Source organism: Diaporthe batatas, assembly GCF_019321695.1.
Source record: "Diaporthe batatas strain CRI 302-4 chromosome Unknown Contig00003, whole genome shotgun sequence".
NCBI classification, from domain to species: Eukaryota; Fungi; Ascomycota; class Sordariomycetes; order Diaporthales; family Diaporthaceae; genus Diaporthe; species Diaporthe batatas.
In genome coordinates this window covers 4566858-4584410 of record NW_025408550.1, presented here as the reverse complement: position 1 = coordinate 4584410, position 17553 = coordinate 4566858, and the positions used below count along the sequence as shown (strand labels likewise).

General features: G+C 46.9%; 5 protein-coding genes across 5 annotated transcripts; 2 read left to right on the top strand and 3 right to left on the bottom strand.

Annotated features, from left to right (window-relative positions):
- Window positions 1-591: 591 nt before the first annotated feature.
- Window positions 592-2066, bottom strand: KVR01_002816 (uncharacterized protein; the record flags this gene model as incomplete). The annotated part of the gene is made up of 3 exons (XM_044781815.1): window positions 592-601; window positions 654-1958; window positions 2017-2066. 3 exons carry the CDS (start codon window positions 2064-2066, stop codon window positions 592-594), a joined length of 1365 nt encoding a protein of 454 aa, XP_044647831.1.
- A 527-nt stretch (window positions 2067-2593) lies between these two features.
- On the bottom strand, window positions 2594-3658 carry KVR01_003171 (uncharacterized protein; the record flags this gene model as incomplete). The annotated part of the gene is made up of 3 exons (XM_044788933.1): window positions 2594-3306; window positions 3365-3484; window positions 3562-3658. 3 exons carry the CDS (start codon window positions 3656-3658, stop codon window positions 2594-2596), a joined length of 930 nt encoding a protein of 309 aa, XP_044648186.1.
- Window positions 3659-7316: 3658 nt separating this feature from the next.
- KVR01_002757 (uncharacterized protein) lies at window positions 7317-9732 on the top strand. Its single transcript, XM_044791233.1, has 2 exons — window positions 7317-7463; window positions 7531-9732. Exon 2 carries the CDS (start codon window positions 8309-8311, stop codon window positions 9344-9346), a length of 1038 nt encoding a protein of 345 aa, XP_044647772.1. The 5' UTR covers window positions 7317-7463; window positions 7531-8308; the 3' UTR covers window positions 9347-9732.
- A 2300-nt stretch (window positions 9733-12032) lies between these two features.
- On the bottom strand, window positions 12033-13485 carry KVR01_002796 (uncharacterized protein; the record flags this gene model as incomplete). Its single annotated transcript, XM_044788574.1, has 3 exons — window positions 12952-13485; window positions 12714-12876; window positions 12033-12609 (listed from the first exon to the last, which is right to left on the bottom strand). Exons 1-3 carry the CDS (start codon window positions 13013-13015, stop codon window positions 12033-12035), a joined length of 804 nt encoding a protein of 267 aa, XP_044647811.1. The 5' UTR covers window positions 13016-13485.
- A 330-nt stretch (window positions 13486-13815) lies between these two features.
- Window positions 13816-16410, top strand: KVR01_002842 (uncharacterized protein). Its single transcript, XM_044785524.1, has 5 exons — window positions 13816-14292; window positions 14376-14403; window positions 14473-14940; window positions 14996-15308; window positions 15374-16410. The coding sequence occupies exons 1-5, from the start codon at window positions 13937-13939 to the stop codon at window positions 16315-16317; spliced, it is 2109 nt and encodes a 702-aa protein (XP_044647857.1). The 5' UTR covers window positions 13816-13936; the 3' UTR covers window positions 16318-16410.
- Window positions 16411-17553: the final 1143 nt, after the last annotated feature.

Here is a 17553-nt window from a genome sequence, read left to right as displayed (position 1 = left end):
GGACTTTCTAGGTGACCGAAAGCGTGTGAGTCTCACAGATCAACCACAGGCAAGACGAAGCGAAGCCCAATAGGCAACAAAGATACCCCTAGAAGTTGCAGCACCCATCAAGGCTCGGGTACGGTTCAATGCGCAACCTGTGCTTCCGCAGAAGCAAGCTGGAATGCGTTGGCGCAAAATGATTGGGAGCCACACTATCATCATCCGATGAGTCGTCCTGGCCAGGGGATGTCTCGCGGCGTCTTTTACCACGCCCCGTGTTTAGAACGGTCCCGCGGTCTCTTAAAGACGCCGCCACGTTCCCTTTCTTTGGCCGGGCAAGCTGCCATCTAGGCTGTTCTTGTATCTTGGCCCAGCCCGCAAGAACTTGATATGGAAAAGTCAGCCAGGTTGTTTGTGAACGCAAATGCCTTCGCCAGTCTACCTAGGTATGCAACGACTGGGCGGGCACAAAATATTTGCTGGGCACATTGCTGAACTGTGTGAGAGCGGTACTTCGCACCGTGCCGATCACTCACTCTGTGGTCGTGTTTTCCTATCCCTCGTGTGAATGGATGTCCTGCTCAAGATTTCCACGTATTGATGATACATTCATGATGCGCTGTGGCCCGGATTAGCTCGCCTCCTCGTTCTGGGGCTCGTTCTTCAGCGACATTTTACTCATCTCCCCTGAGAGCCCGTCGACTTCCTGGCTGTTCTCCGTGATAGCTTGAGGGGTATCCAAATCCGCAAGTCTCCTCGCAATGTTCTCGGCTTCCATTTGCTCTGCGGCCTCCTGCCTTGATCGCTCGACTTCGTCTTCCTTGCCCGTCTGCTCCATCAACATTGCCTCAAGCTCATCGTCGAGCTCGTCCTCGTCGACAATCGGGCCTTGCTCCCCGATGATGTTGTTGATCTCGTCAGCCTGGCCTATCTGTTCACGCATGTGGTCCACGACCTCCTCCACTCGCTCCGCACCTCCCACCTGTGCGTTCAGTGTCTTTAGAACATCCGTGCTGGCAGCCATGACCTTCACTAGCTGCACATTGTCCGACGCCTGCTCGATCTTGGCCGAAACCTCTTCTATCTGGCTAAGAGTGGCGTACCGCTGTTGTAGGGACGTTTCTGCCCGCTTCTTGGACTTCAGGGCTGCCATGGCCGTGACGCGGTTCTTCTTAGCCACCGCCTCTTTTGCCGTCATAGTGAGCTCCTCGATCTTGCTGTTCAGCACTGTCGCCTGGTGGCTCAGGTACTCCGCCAGCTCCCTGAGGGACGCAATTGTTTCGTCCTCTTCTGTGATGGCTGATTCCCGGTCGTCGGGGTTCCTAATCTTGACTGTCTTGCCGTCATAGACAAGCACGCCCTGATCCCTTGACATGAAGCGCAACAAGACCTCCACATCCGTCTCGGACAACTGCTGGCCCTTGAGTATGGAATCCTTGAATTCTGCCTGGAACTGGACTTTCGAAAACGTTCTCTCGAATCGCGACGTCAGTCCGGCAGTCTGTTCGAGCACCGCCTTCGAGGCTGCCTCCACGTTTGCAACGACCACGAATTGCCCGCCTGGGAGTTTCTCATCTCCACCAAAAATCAAGGCGCCGGTGAAACCCATGTGCCTGAACCCCCAAGAGGCGACACTCCACGGTATTGAGCTCCATGGTCTGTAGTATATGCTCTCGTTGGCCCTCAAGAAGTCTTGTATTGGTATCAGGTCTTTGTCTTGTGTGGCCTCCCTAATGACGGCACCGAGAGCCAGTGGGCGGCCATATCGCTTGCTTTCTAGTGCTCGTAGCAAAGACTCGTCGGCCTTGAGAACAACGTGGTCGGGGGTCGGTGATGAGCCGGATCCGCTGGGCGCTAGGCCAGCGCGCACGAGTCCGGCAAGGCCGCGCCTCCAGGCAGATATGTTTGCGTTGTATCCGTCAGGGTTGGTGGAGCGAAGGCCGCGGAAATCGGAGTAGAGGGCCGGTACGCGTGCTCTGTGTCAGGACGGTCAGCTCGAAATGGTGCATCCTGACGGCAGTGAGGTCTCCTGACTTGCGGAAAGCCGGCTCGTGTTCGATGAGCCAATCTAGGGCGTCGGACATTCTGCGACGTACGCTTGCCTTGGGAGGTTGGGAGGTAGAGGGGGGGCGTGAAGGCAGTCGATTACTATGGCGACAGGCTCTGGAAAGCCGAGATGACGTCGTGCTGGTGGCCAGCCCCTTCGGGGGGATGTTTGTCCAACGTGATTATTTGATCTTGGCGATGGAAATACAGGCAGGTGCAACGCTCGATGTCGCAGGACAGAGATGACAAGATGAAAAGCAGAACACAAAAGTCTAGGTTGGGGCTGCAAGGAGGAATGCGTGGTCCGTCCTGAACGACGTCCATTTCTTAAGCTCCTAGCTGATCTTGGGGCCCAGGTCTTATCGGTTATCTGGGCCCCTCTCACATCGGTTTCACCTCGGCAACGCCAACGGTTGTTTACTTGTTTATCTACAAACTCCCTAGGTCCCTAGTTGGGTTTATCAACTACAAGGACAGCTTTGCCAACCAGCTGCGGAGGGTCTCGGTTCCGTGAGATAAATGAGATGAAGTCCATCGCACAACACTCTCCCTCCACATGACCAAATCAAGCAGCGCGACGCTCTCGGCCACTGATCAGGTAAACCCCTGCCCTGACCTCCAGCAAGGGGTCGGCGGATGGCTCGAGTCCAGGAATGTCCCTTGGAACAGGATCAAAGATGATATGCTTCTGTTCAGCAGTGTCGCCGTCCACAAGCGCATCAAGGGAAATCACGCCCAGATCAACCACACTCCTATCCTCGGGCCAGTGCACACATGCGTCGTGTGTAACGTCTCCCTCCTGGGCGACCTGCGCCGTCAAGTGGAATACCACCGGCCCAGCCTTGACCAGCTTCGGCACCTCGTCGAACAAGTAATTCTCATCCCTCCCGCTCAATTCCTCCTCGCTCAGTGTTTTGACCCCAGCGTTCGGCACGATCCTGTACCGCACGAATGTTTCATTTCCGTCCGAGTCGATCAGTTTGAAGGCATTGACTCCAAAAAACTGCTCATTAGCGAAGCTCTCCGGGGCCGGCTTGGGCGCCTGCACGAAGGCTAGCGCCTTGGGGTGCGTCGCGAGGAATGATTCGACTGTGCCATCTTTCAGCGCCTTGAAGAAAGAAAGTGCCTCGTCACCGTTGGAGCCCGGGAAGGCATCCACGCTGTGGGCTATGATATCTGTGTGCACCCGCCGGGGCTGTGTGGCCAGTTGGAACCGGAGCGCGAAGCCTCGAGGGTCGGCATTGGAGGAGTTATCTGGGATGTTGGGCAGCCCAGTGGCTATTTCAGGACTGCGTGAGCTTTGGATGAGCTCGGCGGTAAGACCAGGGACGCTTACAATTTGAGAACCGAGCGACGACCGGTGTGGACGGTTGATTGAGGTGCGGTGCTACGGACAGCTTACCCGCCTCAATGCTTGGGGTGAAGGTTCCTTTGAGGAGAATTCCCTTCGCATGTGCTGGGCACAGCAGTGTTCGTAAGTGTCTGTTCGCCGGCACTAGATTGGTGGGAAGATGGAGCGCAGATACTGCATACCAGGTCTGTACCCAGGGTGAGGGCCAAAGATATCATGGAGCGTATTGACCAATCCTTGGCTAGTCTCCAAGACGTGTTCGTCGGTAGGAAGAGGCATGTTTGTTCCACACAAACAATAGACAGGTCGTACCCAGGGACGTGTACTCTTGCTTCCGAAATTCCAATGAGATAGCTTCTCGTGGATGGGAGGTCTGACTTTAAGTTTCCATCACTTGTCTTCTCGCACTAGGACACAAACACTCCATTGGGCTCTGTCGGCCATTCCTGGAAAGGTATGCTATACGTGATACTATCAGGATTCCAAATCACGCCTCACCCATTGGGCAGGGCGAGGGCATTAGTTCCGATGCCCGCCCTGTTGCTGACAGAGGCACTGCATATTGGCGCTGGGCTAGCTTGAATTCGGCTTTGGGAGCTTCACAGAACACTCCGTACACATCTGTCCACGACAACGCCCCGATCCTGGACATGGCCGTGCCCAGTCTTGCATTGGCGTGCTCCTACCAGGCTAGCTCACGTCCTGGAATCAAGCTTGGCCCTAGCATAAATGATACCGCAATGAGGAGTATGGCGATAAGAGTGACTGAGCCGCATAGTTTACGGTTTCGAATGCTTACCTGGATATAAGATCACGACTGTCAAGGTCAGAGTTGCCGGGTGGGCACCCGGGGCCGAGTGGGTCGGTAGACCCACGGAGCACAATTGAACCACACAGAACAGATGCAATAATTCCTAACTAGATTCAATAAGTAGCGAGCTTGGCCGGCGGAGTGGTGGGATTCGCCGTTGTCCCAGATTCAGGGACACGGGCTGGAAATGGGCCACCCGGCTGGGACCAGCCGCTGTAGGGAGCTGATTCCTGCTTGACTGGACTGCCGAGTCTATCACCACACGCGTGCGACATTGCACTGATTCTGAAAGCCACGTGGATGGTGGCGCAAGAAAGTCGACGAGGACCGAGCCTACCAACACACACTGCCTGCCTAACACTACCGCAGCTAGGCAGTTCAGATGATTTAGCAAACCTGGACGACCAGGGAGGGACCCCGCTGTTCTCTCAGGAACGCAAAGTCTAAGACCTGTTCATTGACCCCAACAAGCTTTCGTGAGGATACGATGCTCAGGTGGTCGGTTGATGGCTCGTGTATGACATACGAGTCTGGTTTGTTCTGACCTCTTTGCAGTTGCGGCCGCTCGTGTGGCAGGAGATGCAGCTTGACGTCGAAAGAGCGGTGGGGAAGCTGTGAGGAAGCTGTGAGTAGGGATGGATATTAAAATTTTAATTTTCAAAATATTTCAGTTAGCCAGCTAGATTTTATTTTATTAGGTTGGGTGGGTCTAAAAGGTTTTATAGGTACCTTTAATCTAATAAGTTTTTTATATAAAAAAAAGTAGTTTATTAATAATTAATACCCTTTTAAAATTATTAAATTAATATTTTAAGCTATAAATTACTTTAACTCTATATTAATATATTTTATAATTAATTTATTTAAACCCTTAAACCCTTAGTTAATAATATAAATTCTTTATACTTAATTAAACTATTTATAAAATTAATTAGATTTTTTAAATAGATTAATAATATTAATTACTTTAATTAATTTTATTTATTATTTTTATTTAAATAATATTTAAAAATTAATTTTTAAATTAAAGATTTCCTTTTAAATAGTTTAAACTCTTTAATTAACTAAATAATTAAGTATATAAAAGTTTATATAAATAAATATAAGCTTATTAATTAATTTTTAATTAAATTAATTATATAATTATAAATATATAAAGTTTATTATAAAAATAATTATTTATTTAATATAAAGTTAATAAATATATTAATTAAATATTATATAATATAAATAATAAAAGGTATATTTAAAATAACTTATTTTATTTATTTTTTAATAAATATAATATTTCTATAAAATAAAAATTAAAACTATAATAAAAACTTTAATATAGTTTAAACTTTATATAGTTAACTATAATAATCTTAATTTAATTATATAGTATATATATTTTAATTTATTTTATTATTTATAATTATTTAAATTTATTAAAAGTATTATTAGAAAAATTTTTAAAGTTAAATAAATAAGTAATTTAATATATATTAATAATCTATTTAATAAAATAAGTATAAAAGTATATAAAAATATTTATTAATTTATTTTAAGTTATTATCTATTAACTTTAAGTTATATTTATTATTTTTATTTTTAATTAATATAAAACTATTTAATAAATATATAACTTATTAAATTTAAATTATTTTTATATTATTATAATAGGGTTAAAGATTATTTATAAATAATTAATTTATTATTAAAAGGGTTAATTAAAGAGAATATTAATAATTTTTAAAGATTAATACTTTAATTAACTTTAATTATTAGTTAATAAAGTATTTAAATATATATTTCTATTTAAATAATTAAATTAATATAAAAGTTATAAAAGAAATATATATTTATTAAAAAATTATAAAGTAATTTATTAAATATTTTAATAAATAATAACTATTAAAAGAGACTATATAGCTTTTATATTATTAAGTTATTATATTTTAAAGTTAAATATACTACTTTTTAAATATTAAAAGAATATAATTATAAAAATAATTTAGTTAAAAGTAATTTATTAAAATATTATAATTATAATATTTTTAATTAATAGTTATAATTTATAAAAATTATAAAGTATATTTAATATATAATTAAATTAAAATAAAGTTTATAAGTTTTATTATTATTTTATTAGGTAAAATTAATATTAATATAAATTGAATTAATTTTATTAAAATTATTATTAATAATTAAATTAATTAAAGGTAGAAAAGGGTTATTTAATTAAAAATAAATAAAAATAGTATTAATATTAATAGTTTTTAATAAAAATTATTTAATTTAAAATCTTTATAAAAGATTAATAGTTTTATTAAAAGATATTATTTAATTTATTAAAAATAAGGTTTATATAAATTATAATAATTAATTAATTTAATATATTTTAATAATAATTTTTATAAACTTTATTAAAAGTTAATAACTTACTTTTAATTAAATAATATAAAAGTTAAATTAAATAAATAATAAGTTATAAAGTTATTCTTATCTTTATATATATTAAAAGGTTATTTTAATATAAAATAAGTTTTTATAAATATTTTTATAATATTTTTATATAAGTAAATTTTTATTAATTAAAAGAAGTTAAAGAGTAATTTTACTTATTTTTAGGTATTATAGGTAGTTAAAAATAAGTTATAATTTATATTTAAATATATTCTTTTATAATAAATATTAGAGTAGATTTTATAATTATACTATTTATAAGTTATTTAAAACTTTTTATTTTATTTAAAATAAATAAAGTAATTCTTTATTTTAAAGTTTTAATTAATAAAAAAAGAATTAATTATTTTAATAATAAAATAAATTTATTTTAATAATAATTAATTAAAAATTTAATAAAGTCTATTAATAAGTTTATTAATAGAAAGTATTAGTAAGTAATTAATAAGAAAATTAGTAGGTAGGGTAGAATACTTAACTATCTATTGTTTTAGGTATAGTAGGTTATCTAAATAGGTTTAGTATGGTTTTCGCTTTCTTTTATAGGAGGGCTTAAAATTTTTAAATTTCTTTTAGAAGGGTAGGTGGGCCTAACTTTTTACCATCCCTAGCTGTGAGCTGCTTTAAATCCCTGGTACGGGTGCTGTCTGATATTGATTCCTTCAATCGGATAACAACTTGGCCAGGCAGTCTGGCAGTCTGGCAGTCAGACATGCAAACAGGTGCCAAATGCAATGCAACGTAATGCGACACTGCAGCTGCAAGAAGGGAGTGGGCTGGGGCTCGCAGGCCGGAAGAGGTGGGACACATGATGTCAAAACAAAAGGGGCATGTTCCACACAGCCTGCGCCGACTTGTCTAGAACCCAACCGATTTTCTGACATGGTGGTTTTAGGGAGAGACAACCCGGACCGATCTCTACTGACCGGCACGATGCGCGGCATCACCTCGTCGAGTCAAGCCCATGGCCAACTGCGTGAGGGTCACTCCAGAAGTTGAGAACCCCCGGCAGGCCGCGAGAGAAGGCAGCGGTGGGTAGAGCCGTTGGTGCGCCCAAGTCCCTGGAGGTTGGTTCATGGCAACGTGGATGAAGAACGTGAGAGAACCTCGCCGCGGGATGACATCAGTGGGCAGTCCAACCCTGCTGCCCGAACGGTGCTCGAGTTGTCGAGCAGCCAACCACAACAACCGATGCGCCGCATCTCGCTCACCCTCCCACCTCCCTGCCTCTCCGCACTACTCCGTACTGTGGACGAATGCCGGCTGGCGTAATGGCGTTCGCCTCTTGGCAGTCGTTGGACGGTTGAGGGGGTCCGAGGCGTCCAGGCGTCCTGGCGTCGGGGCTGGCGGCTGGGTCTCTGGTGACACACTCTTAATAAAGGGCGTTGCATCAGCCTGCATCCCACCCCATCCAGTGACAGGCGGCGCCCTTATACCCTGTTAATGGGACCCTTGATGCAGATCTGTGGGGTGCCACCCACCGAATATGGTTCCTACAAAAGAACAGGTCCCTGCCGCTCTTGGGTAGGGCGCGCTGCTGACCACACAGTGCATCCGAGGTGATCTCAAGCAGAGTATATCTTGGGCTCATCATCCGGCCCCTTTTCGCAAAAGACACTACTTCCAGTGTCTACCTTCTTGGAAATCTCCCCTCCAAAGTGGTTCTCCTCGTGATGCCCTCACCGAGACATCCCAAGAGGAGCGTCGACTACCTTCATGGCCACATTAGCAGCGAAAGCGAAGATGAATCAGGTCATCACAGATCGACTCGGCCTCGCGGCTATAGCCCAAAACTACAGAGAGGCATTTCTGAGACTTCACTCATGACACGACAAAGAAAGGCCGAGGGCGTCGACAACAACGACAGCCAGTTCGAGTCCGACACGGACTACGACCCTCGCGACAAATACTACCTGTCGGACGAAGAGGATCCTCTAGACACACACGTCCCCTTGTCTGATGAGAGAACAGGGACAGCCAGGGGCCAGTCCGAGGCAGACCATAAGAGTCACTCTCGCCATGGCAGCTCTCGACATGGCTCATCGTCGACAGGTGGACATACGCACTCCCGCTCTCATGGTGGCTCAAACGGACGCCATCATCACCATCACTCGCACCATCGTCACTCACATTCGCATCCCCCCTCTCACTCACACTCACACTCGAGAGATCTAGATGAGGAGGATCACGTTGAGAGACACAGGTCGGCAGCTGCCCCTTCCAAGTCGTCATCACACGCCAGCCACCCTCGGCCGAGACCATCGCGAGCCAGCTCCTCGTACTTGAATGCTGCTCGTCGCCCACAGATGAAGCGGGCAGGCTCGTCGTACAAGTCCGCATCACGCACCCGGGCAAGGGCGCGGCCGCGTCCGGTCAGGGGTCTGTCTCAGAACGGCCAGCGACGGGGAAAGCAGAAATCCAACAAGATGCCATGGGATACTTTCCCGTGGGAGGCAGCCGCGAAAGTCGCTGTCCAGGCCGGAGGCGTCGCACTGATGAAAGTAGGAACTGAGCAGATGCCTTGGAGGACAAAGGGAACTAAGATCGCCAGCGCCGCCCTCGGGGCTGCGGTCGTGGACCACGTCCTCAAGCCTGAAAAGCGAGGCGGTGTCAAGTATGCGGCCATGCGGCATTGTGCTGAGGTTTTGGTAGGAAATATGGTAGTGAGCCCTACGCTGAACAAGGTGGGCGGTGGGGGGAAGAAACGGTAAGGGGAGTGAGCCAAGGGGGAAATGGATGCACCCACGTCCCAAAGGCGTAGGTGTGTGCTTATATTGACCGTCAGAAGACCTTAGCTGGGGTTTCTAACTAGCGGTTCTCAGTGCCCGTTCCAGGCGTGTGTTCTTCTCCTCCTCTCAGGGTGTTATGAATCATGAACTCAAGGAGAGCGGGCAGAGACAAAGTATTGGGGGCTGGGCCATTTGTCTTTTTTGTAACAAAGCATCAGAGGCGTAACAAATACGGGGTCAACGAGGAAGGGATTTGTGAAATTCAGGCAGCACAAGTAGCGCTTCTTCCAGCATCTCATTGTATACACAAAAAAGCCTAGTATTGGTAAACCAAGATGAGCCTAGAAATACCTATGACCTGACAACAATAGCCCTTCCTGTCCTTGCCCTTCGGCCTTGAACTCAAACATGACCCATGGCCTCATGTTCGCATTTCTGGCCCTTCACATCTTCTGGAAAGCCTAGACTGAGCTTTTTTATAACAATTGATTAGGTGAGTCGAACAACCTTGGAGAACCTCGTTTCCGCCACCATTTGAACCTCAACAATTCGATAACTTGACCACAATTTGAACGTCGGATTCCGCCAGTCTCCTTGTCGTCGTCGGCTCCACGAGCTCATGTTTCCGGTAACTGGATAGAAATTCAAGTATACCATCAGAAGCATTCGCATAAAAGCTTTATATGAAAAATACGTCAAGGAAATTTCTAACCTGTATCCGGTCAAGTTAATGGCTCCGAGAGCCCCTGATAACCGAGTTTCCAGATTTGTTTTACTTTCCCTACCACATGACACCCGGTGATCCTAGAATATGGATTGTAGACTCTCTTTAATCAACTAACAAACAAGCTAATGGATGTGTGTTACTTATTGAATATTTTGAACAGCATACCTAGGTACCTAGGGTATGATTGACCTTCGTTACAAGTCGGAGTTTCCTTGATTTTCCGAAGGATCTATCTACCCTGGGTGGTTTCGTTTCTAATCTCCATACATATAAAACATATGTCCTCAGGTCCGGGTAAGAGGCGAGATCGACTCCTCAAGCCGTGTGCCGGTGCTGTCCTCTGCAGGTTAACGTTATGTAGTGTATATAAGCATCTTCCTCAACAAGAGAACGGAGATTCACAGGGCAAAAAACGGAGGGTACAGGGCAACGTATACCCCCAGTGCGCCAACCTTAATTTACACCACCAATTTACCATATAAAACAACAATACATAGTCATTAACTACTTATACATCTATCACCCTACACAAGTACCACTCTTATCGCTTCTACTTACCCCTATCGCTTCTACTTGCCCCTATTTTTCTACCCTAATAATTTACTACTACTTTCCTCATCGTCGCTTAGGGCGCTCTAGTAAGTCCTTAAGTACCTAAACCTCCTCCTAAGTCTCCTCCTCGTAGATTGGTAGGTCTGTAGGTTAGGGCGTAAAAAGCACTTGGTTGGTGTAGTGTAGGTAGTAAGGTTAGGTTGAATAAAGTCCTCTAATTAGTGTCACGGGACGTAACCGCTACACTATAGCCATACCTATGTTCCTACTAAAAGGTACAGAATTGCAGAACGTCCTGCAATTCAGAGTGTAGTCCATATAGTCGTGCCATTACATTACCCCCCCTACTTCGTCTGCCAGAACGTATCCCATAGCATGAACTAGTTCGTACTAGATATGGTGACCTATAGGTTTCTGGTTGGGGAAGTAATATACCTTTTAGAGGTATGAACGTTGCTAATTGATATGTACTATATGATAACCTGAACTTAGCCTTACCTGGGTTTGAACTTGCAACCATATAATTACAAGCCCTTTTGTTCTGTAATTATGTCACGGGACGTAACCGCTACACTATAGCCACACCTGTGTTCCTACCAAAAGGTACAGAATTGTAGAACGTTCTGCAATTCAGAGTGTAGTCCATATAGTCGTGCCATCACAATTGGAGGGTAATATCGCAAGACACTATGAAGTAGCCGAGAATGCCGATGTGGAAAATGGAGTTGGCTATGTGGCATGGTATCCTCCTCGACTTGGTGTGGTTTCTCTCATCTCGTACTATAACTCTTCACGCATCATGCATCACGGATTCGATAAACCAACCCAAATTGTCAGCACGGAGGGGGTGCTGAAGATTAACATTCACGTGTGCACCGAAGATTTTTCACCACGGGTAACAAGGCCGGTATTGGCAATGGTGTGATGCCTGACTTTTACGGGCGATACGAGAAGGCTTTCGTAACCTAGCTACGTGTCTTCGCTTCCACGTCGGATGACAAGCCGTTGCTTTATGAGTTGGATGCCGCTATCAAGGGCATATAAATTGGATCTGCGCTGCAGCAGAGCTTGGGGACTGGGCCGAGGAGGGAAACAGGAGACAACAGGTGAAAAGCCGTATGTAGTTGCTACCTTGGCTCGGGCACTGCGAGACTCAACCACGACTTCGCCGGCCCAAGTGCTTTCCGACTCCCTATGAGCGCTGTATTCGCTCTCAGCAGAGCATGCCCGCTTCGTCCTTATGGCAGCTGGAATTCGCGTTTCTTACAGCGCGTACCTAGGTACAGTCCGAGCATGGCGGAACGATAGGTCGATCAGAAATCTATTGACTGCACGTCTATCAAGGTGCCACGTTGTACATCTAATAGCCGCCGATTGGAGTAAATGACTCTACACCCTGTTAACGCCTTTGATCAAATCCGCGATGCTCATCGATACCTGTGTTGTCCTCGGTATATCGTGGCCCCCTCCGTGATCAAATATCTTCCTATGGTCGCAAAAGTAGGCAAGTTGCAGGCCAGCCGGCATTCTAGGGTCTTTCGCCCCAACAATGTGGACAGTTGGCAATTTTATCCGGAGTTCCTTTGGGAAGGATGTAAAATCAAGCCCAAAGCAGTCTGCTTCATCGGGCAGTTCATCTGCCTTATGCTCCAAATCTGCTGTATAATCCCACAGCCCCTGACCCTTGGGTAGACTCGCGGGATCATAGAGCATGGAGCTTTTGGCCTTCATCTGGTCTACTGTTCTCTGATTCAGATCTTTTGCCCCCTGAACGTCAAGACCCATGTCCTCTAATGCTGGCAGCGGTAGGCCACCGCAGATGAAGACAGCTGATCCAAAAGGAAGGGGCAGGTGAGGGTTCTCTTTGGCGTGGTATAGGAGGTAAGTGCCGACCAGTGAGCATCCCTGTGAGAAACAGCACACTCCATCATACGGACCGTTCTCCTGAATGTACTCATCGAGCCATCTAGTGGTGAAGTTAGTCCTGCTACGGGTCCTAAAGTGTTGTATTCTAGAACACTCCAAAACACGAAAGACGGGGATCCGTAAAAGATGAAAAGCGATACTGACAGATGGGCAGCACGAACAGCGTTTACAATGTCTTGTGCAGCTAGCCACCACGCATATGTTGGGCTACGAAATAGCATGTCGATGCCGGGGTGTGGCTTGGCCGAGTATGGGGCATCCGGGAAGTCCCATTCCCAGTCAGAGGGCAGCTTGTTCCTGAACGAGGCTGGAGGTCTGATTAGCTGCGTTATAAGCAAGGGGTAGAGGACAACCAGTGGGGCACACCTGGCTGAAGACTCACCTGACTGGGACTTGAATATGGAGCCGCTTGTTCCTTGGCCGTGGAGGCAGAGGATCTTCACCATGATGTCGGCGATGTGAGTGTTAAGGTCGGGGCTAACAAGTCCGGAGGAGAAAAAGAATGCAGACGTAACATAAAGTTCCGCGTGCTCGCACTGCTTGTCTTGTGTGTTCGCGCTCTTTTGCTTGCATGTTCGTACAACGTCTTCTCACATGAGACGACATTGCACATGTGAGCCAGGCAGTTAGCTCCGTCGGGGTCCGAGGGAGAAGTCCGTGGCCGGTAATCAGGAGCCCGGGGCTGGCCACAGCGGGGCTCGAGAGCACCGAGTACAAAGGATGGATTGCATCTCTGACCAGCACGAGTGATCCTACCTTAGTTTAGAGCCTTCGTCTGCCGGACTGGGTTCGGACATGACTTTGTAAGAAGGATCGCCAGCCAAAGGGACAGGAGATGGAGAGGGAGATGGGGACGAGTTAGTTAGTCCACCAAGCCCCCTGACCATAACCCCACTATCCCGCACGACGTCGTGGGGGAAAGCAAAGAATTCCATCTCAGATCATGCAGTGTTTGTACCACATGTTGTATCCTGGCGGAATGGTAAAACACGTAATTATACGATTCGAGGTGAGTCTGCATGGCACTAGTAAACACAGATATGCTGTACACATATGAGTACTTACCTACTTACCTATTTACTGAGTACTTAAGTAGGTACTTACGTGCCACAAGTAGAAGTGCGAGGCCGGGGGTCTGCCTGGACTGGGTCTCAGTTGCAGGCATCCATCATCACCTGTAGACCGACGTCCGGACTTGTCTTCCATCTTACCCGACATACTTCTGGGCTGGCCGAGAGCCATCTATCTACATCCTCCGTCTGGACTGTTGTATATCGAAATGGATCACTCCTCATACCAGCCCTAAATGCAGGCCAAGCACCTTCCCGCGCCGCCTCTGCACGCCGGCTCGCGTCGTGTTTTCGACCATGGCCTCAACCTCGCCGCCTACAGCACCGGATACGGCCCCGACTTCTACTGCTGTGCCTCAGTCTCAGGGCCCTGGAAGGCAGCAGGAGTACTCATGTGTATTGTGTAAACAACGCAAGGTCCGCTGCGACCGGCTGAACCCTTGCAGTAGTTGTGTTCGCGCCGGAGTCTCATGCCTGCCTGGCGTGAGGCAGCCTTACAAACGCCGGCGGAAGCATGCCCAAGGCGGCGACCAGAAGAGGGCCCAAATATCAGAACGACCTGGTGGGCTCTACTCAACACCTGCAAGGTCCCTCGATAGCACATGCAGCCCTGAGGGCTCACGTTCCCAGCGCCAAGTGCCAACATTTGGCCAGTACGAGTCCCCCCTTCTCTCAACAAATGATGGTCAAGTCAATCGCCGCGAAGCCCTTATGGTTACTGATTTGTCCTCCATAGAAGCCTATGGACTGGGCTGAACGATGAGGTGCGTTTTCAGCATTTTACTGTGCCCTGCTTGCGCATCATTCGTTGACCAAGTCCTTGCTCTCACCAGTTCCAAGACCCGAGGACCACCAAATCTTCAAGCGAGGACGAGGCTCTTAGTTCTGCAGAATTTGGCTCCAGCATGAGCCCAAGTGCCCTGCTGTTTTCCGCCTTTCGAAATGCTGTTGATCTAAGGGACTATCACCCCCCACCGATGCAAGCCTTCATGCTATGGCAAGCCTTCTTACAGAATGTGAATCCCATGTCCAAAGTTATACATGCGCCATCCGTCCAACCCATCATCATTGAGGCTAGCAAGGACCTAGATACCGTTCCGAAGCCTTCGGTCGCCTTGTTGTTCGCCATCTATGCAGCTGCAATAATGTCTCTGAAGGAGGAAGACTGTCAGGCACAGTTTGGTGCGCCAAAACCTCTTCTACTCACCCGTTATTTCTCAGCATGCCAGCAGGCTCTTGCAGCAGCTTCGTTCATGAAGTCACGGAATCTGGTCACGCTTCAGGCCTTCGTCATATTTCTGGTAGGATACTCTTTTAAGCCCTTCCATGTCCATATGCTCACTGTCCATTCTACAGCTCCCTGCCCGCCAAATTTACGACGAGCAAACTTTCTGGCTCCTTGCTGGCGTCGCTGTAAGATTAGGTTTGAGACTGGCCGCACACACTCCCACAGAGTCTCCCGGTGACTCGGTTTACGTGTCACAATTACGAAGGCGTCTTTGGAGGCAGATTATGTGGATTGATGGCCGCAGTCATCACCACATTGGATTACGCCCTCCCTTTCACGGCGTTCAGGCTTTCCCCCTACCCGAGAACCTCAACGATGTCGACCTAAACCCGCATATGGAGGAGATGCCACTAATACACAAAGGCCCAACAGAAATGACATGTAAGTCTGTCTTAATCCTGGTGCAGGCTCACTCCGTCTCCAACTGCTTACCACCGAAGCCGAAGTCTGCCTCTGCCGTTACGAAGTTGGCGAATTCATGATTCAGCATGGGAGCACTTTTCAAGACCCTGCTATTCCCATCCAGGAAAAAGACCAACTTATCGATCACTTCGAAGCCCACATGGATGAGAACTATCTAAAACATCTAGACCCAGCTATTCCTCTGCATCTCATGGCTGAGGGCGGAGTGCGGTCGGCCACCTGCAAGATGAGGTTGATGGCTCACCACCCTTCTCAGTATCCTGATAAGGGAAAATCAATACCTCAATCCGAAAGAGACATACTCTTCAAAGTCAGCGTCAAGATGGTCGAGTATGACGTGCTTGGAAAATCGACAAAAACCCTCGACAACTTCGCGTGGCATATCGATAATTCATTCCAGATTGATGCTTTCGTCTTTATGCTCATCTCTTCCCGAAACCAAGATGCCACTGCAGAACTGACCAACAAGTCATGGCAGCTGGTTTCTGAAATGTATAAGCACAGACCTTCGCTCATGGATGATACCAATAATGAGTTGTACGCAGCGGTCAGGGAACTCACACTGCATTCATGGGAGGCGCGGGAGGCAAAGATTGCACACAACAACCTGGAGCCAATCCCAGTACCGGAAATCATCGCAGAGCTTCGGGACAGGAAGGCCAGGAAGAGCATACCAACTGGAATCTCGTCGGCCATTTCGACCACCGCGACGTCAATGCCATCCGAGGCGTCTGCTCTTCACCAGCTGGCCGGTGTAGCCACACAAGTTGACTCGAGAAATATATACAACAATGTAGGCTATTTGTATGGGATGGCACCTGGATTGGCCACGAATACGTTTCAACCAGTTCTGGACCAGCAGTTCGATAGCATCTTCCGTAACCTCAGTGGGGATATGGGTGCGGCTGGACCGGTTGACTGGGACTATTGGGATGGGCTTCTAGAGCGGAATAACGTGTTCAGATAACGGGGTGGGTGCTGACTAGGAATCCAAAACAGCAAGCCAGCAGGAAAGGATTTGTTTGACAAACACATGATTAATTTCATTGTTTAGAGTTTGCATTCTCTATCATGGGTGTGTCAAAAATTAGATGTGCCTTAAAATACAGTATGTCTTACGGAAGTCTAATCCTAAGTTCTAGACGCGCTCCTGCTACCTACCTAGGTAGGTACCTACCTACTTAAGTAGGTACTTACCTAGGTACTCCGTAGGTAGTAGAGCGGTATTAAGCGTTCGGTCTTGTTGACTCCGAGGAGCCACAAAGCACATGAGCTCATAACCACGTCCTCGCCACTCGTTCTGGTTATGTGCAGCCAGGCAGCTTGGAACTGTCGCCGAAAGACCTTGGCTGGGTCCCTAAATGCGGAGAAACCAGCACAGGGTGGGCGGAATATCCGGGGATCGTGGAGCCGAGCCTCCACCTTGACAATGCTGGCTCGCCTAGTAGGGCATTATCCTACTTTCGGTCGAAATTTCCGCTGCCGGCAGCGTAAGGAAATGTCTTGACCCCTGCAAAGTCGTTGATGTTCTGTTGCAACGTACCTAGGTAGCATTTGGCACTCGCTCGTATCCACTCATGATCGCCCGGGGTGGTGGTGGATGAGCATATATAGAAATGAGACCACCTCCTGTGGTTGGCTTCTAGATGAGCTCCCGTGATGTGCTACTTTGCTGTTTGTTCCAGTTGGTGCAACTCTAGCTGCTGTTACTGATTCACAATGAGGTCCTCCACCGTCGACACAGCTATCCTGCTGTTGACAGGCCTCACCGGCTCCACTGCGCTTCCCAAGAGATCTAACGATGGCGTGGTGCAAGTTGACATACCTGCTTCGGCCGCAGGCGCGTCCATCCCGCATTCTGCTTCCTTCCAATCATTCTCTTTCGAACCTGCTTTCTGGGTGGAGTCAGTACCATTCTTCTCAAAAATGCATCACTTAAGGGTCCGTAGCAGGTGACTAACCCATGGTAGGTTCTTTGGGAACGCCTCCGAGCCAAACGGACTCACTTTTGAGCTCCTTTCGAGGCTTGTGGAGCGCGGCGGGGAGCCTATTATACGGCCAGGTGGGATTACCCAGGACAGCATGATCTTCAATGCTTCTGCCGCCGACCCCGTACGCACGACCAACGCGGCCGGTGGCGTGTACCGCACCACATTCGGCCCTGAATATTGTACGTGTATAACTTCTTTCCTATGAACGCCAG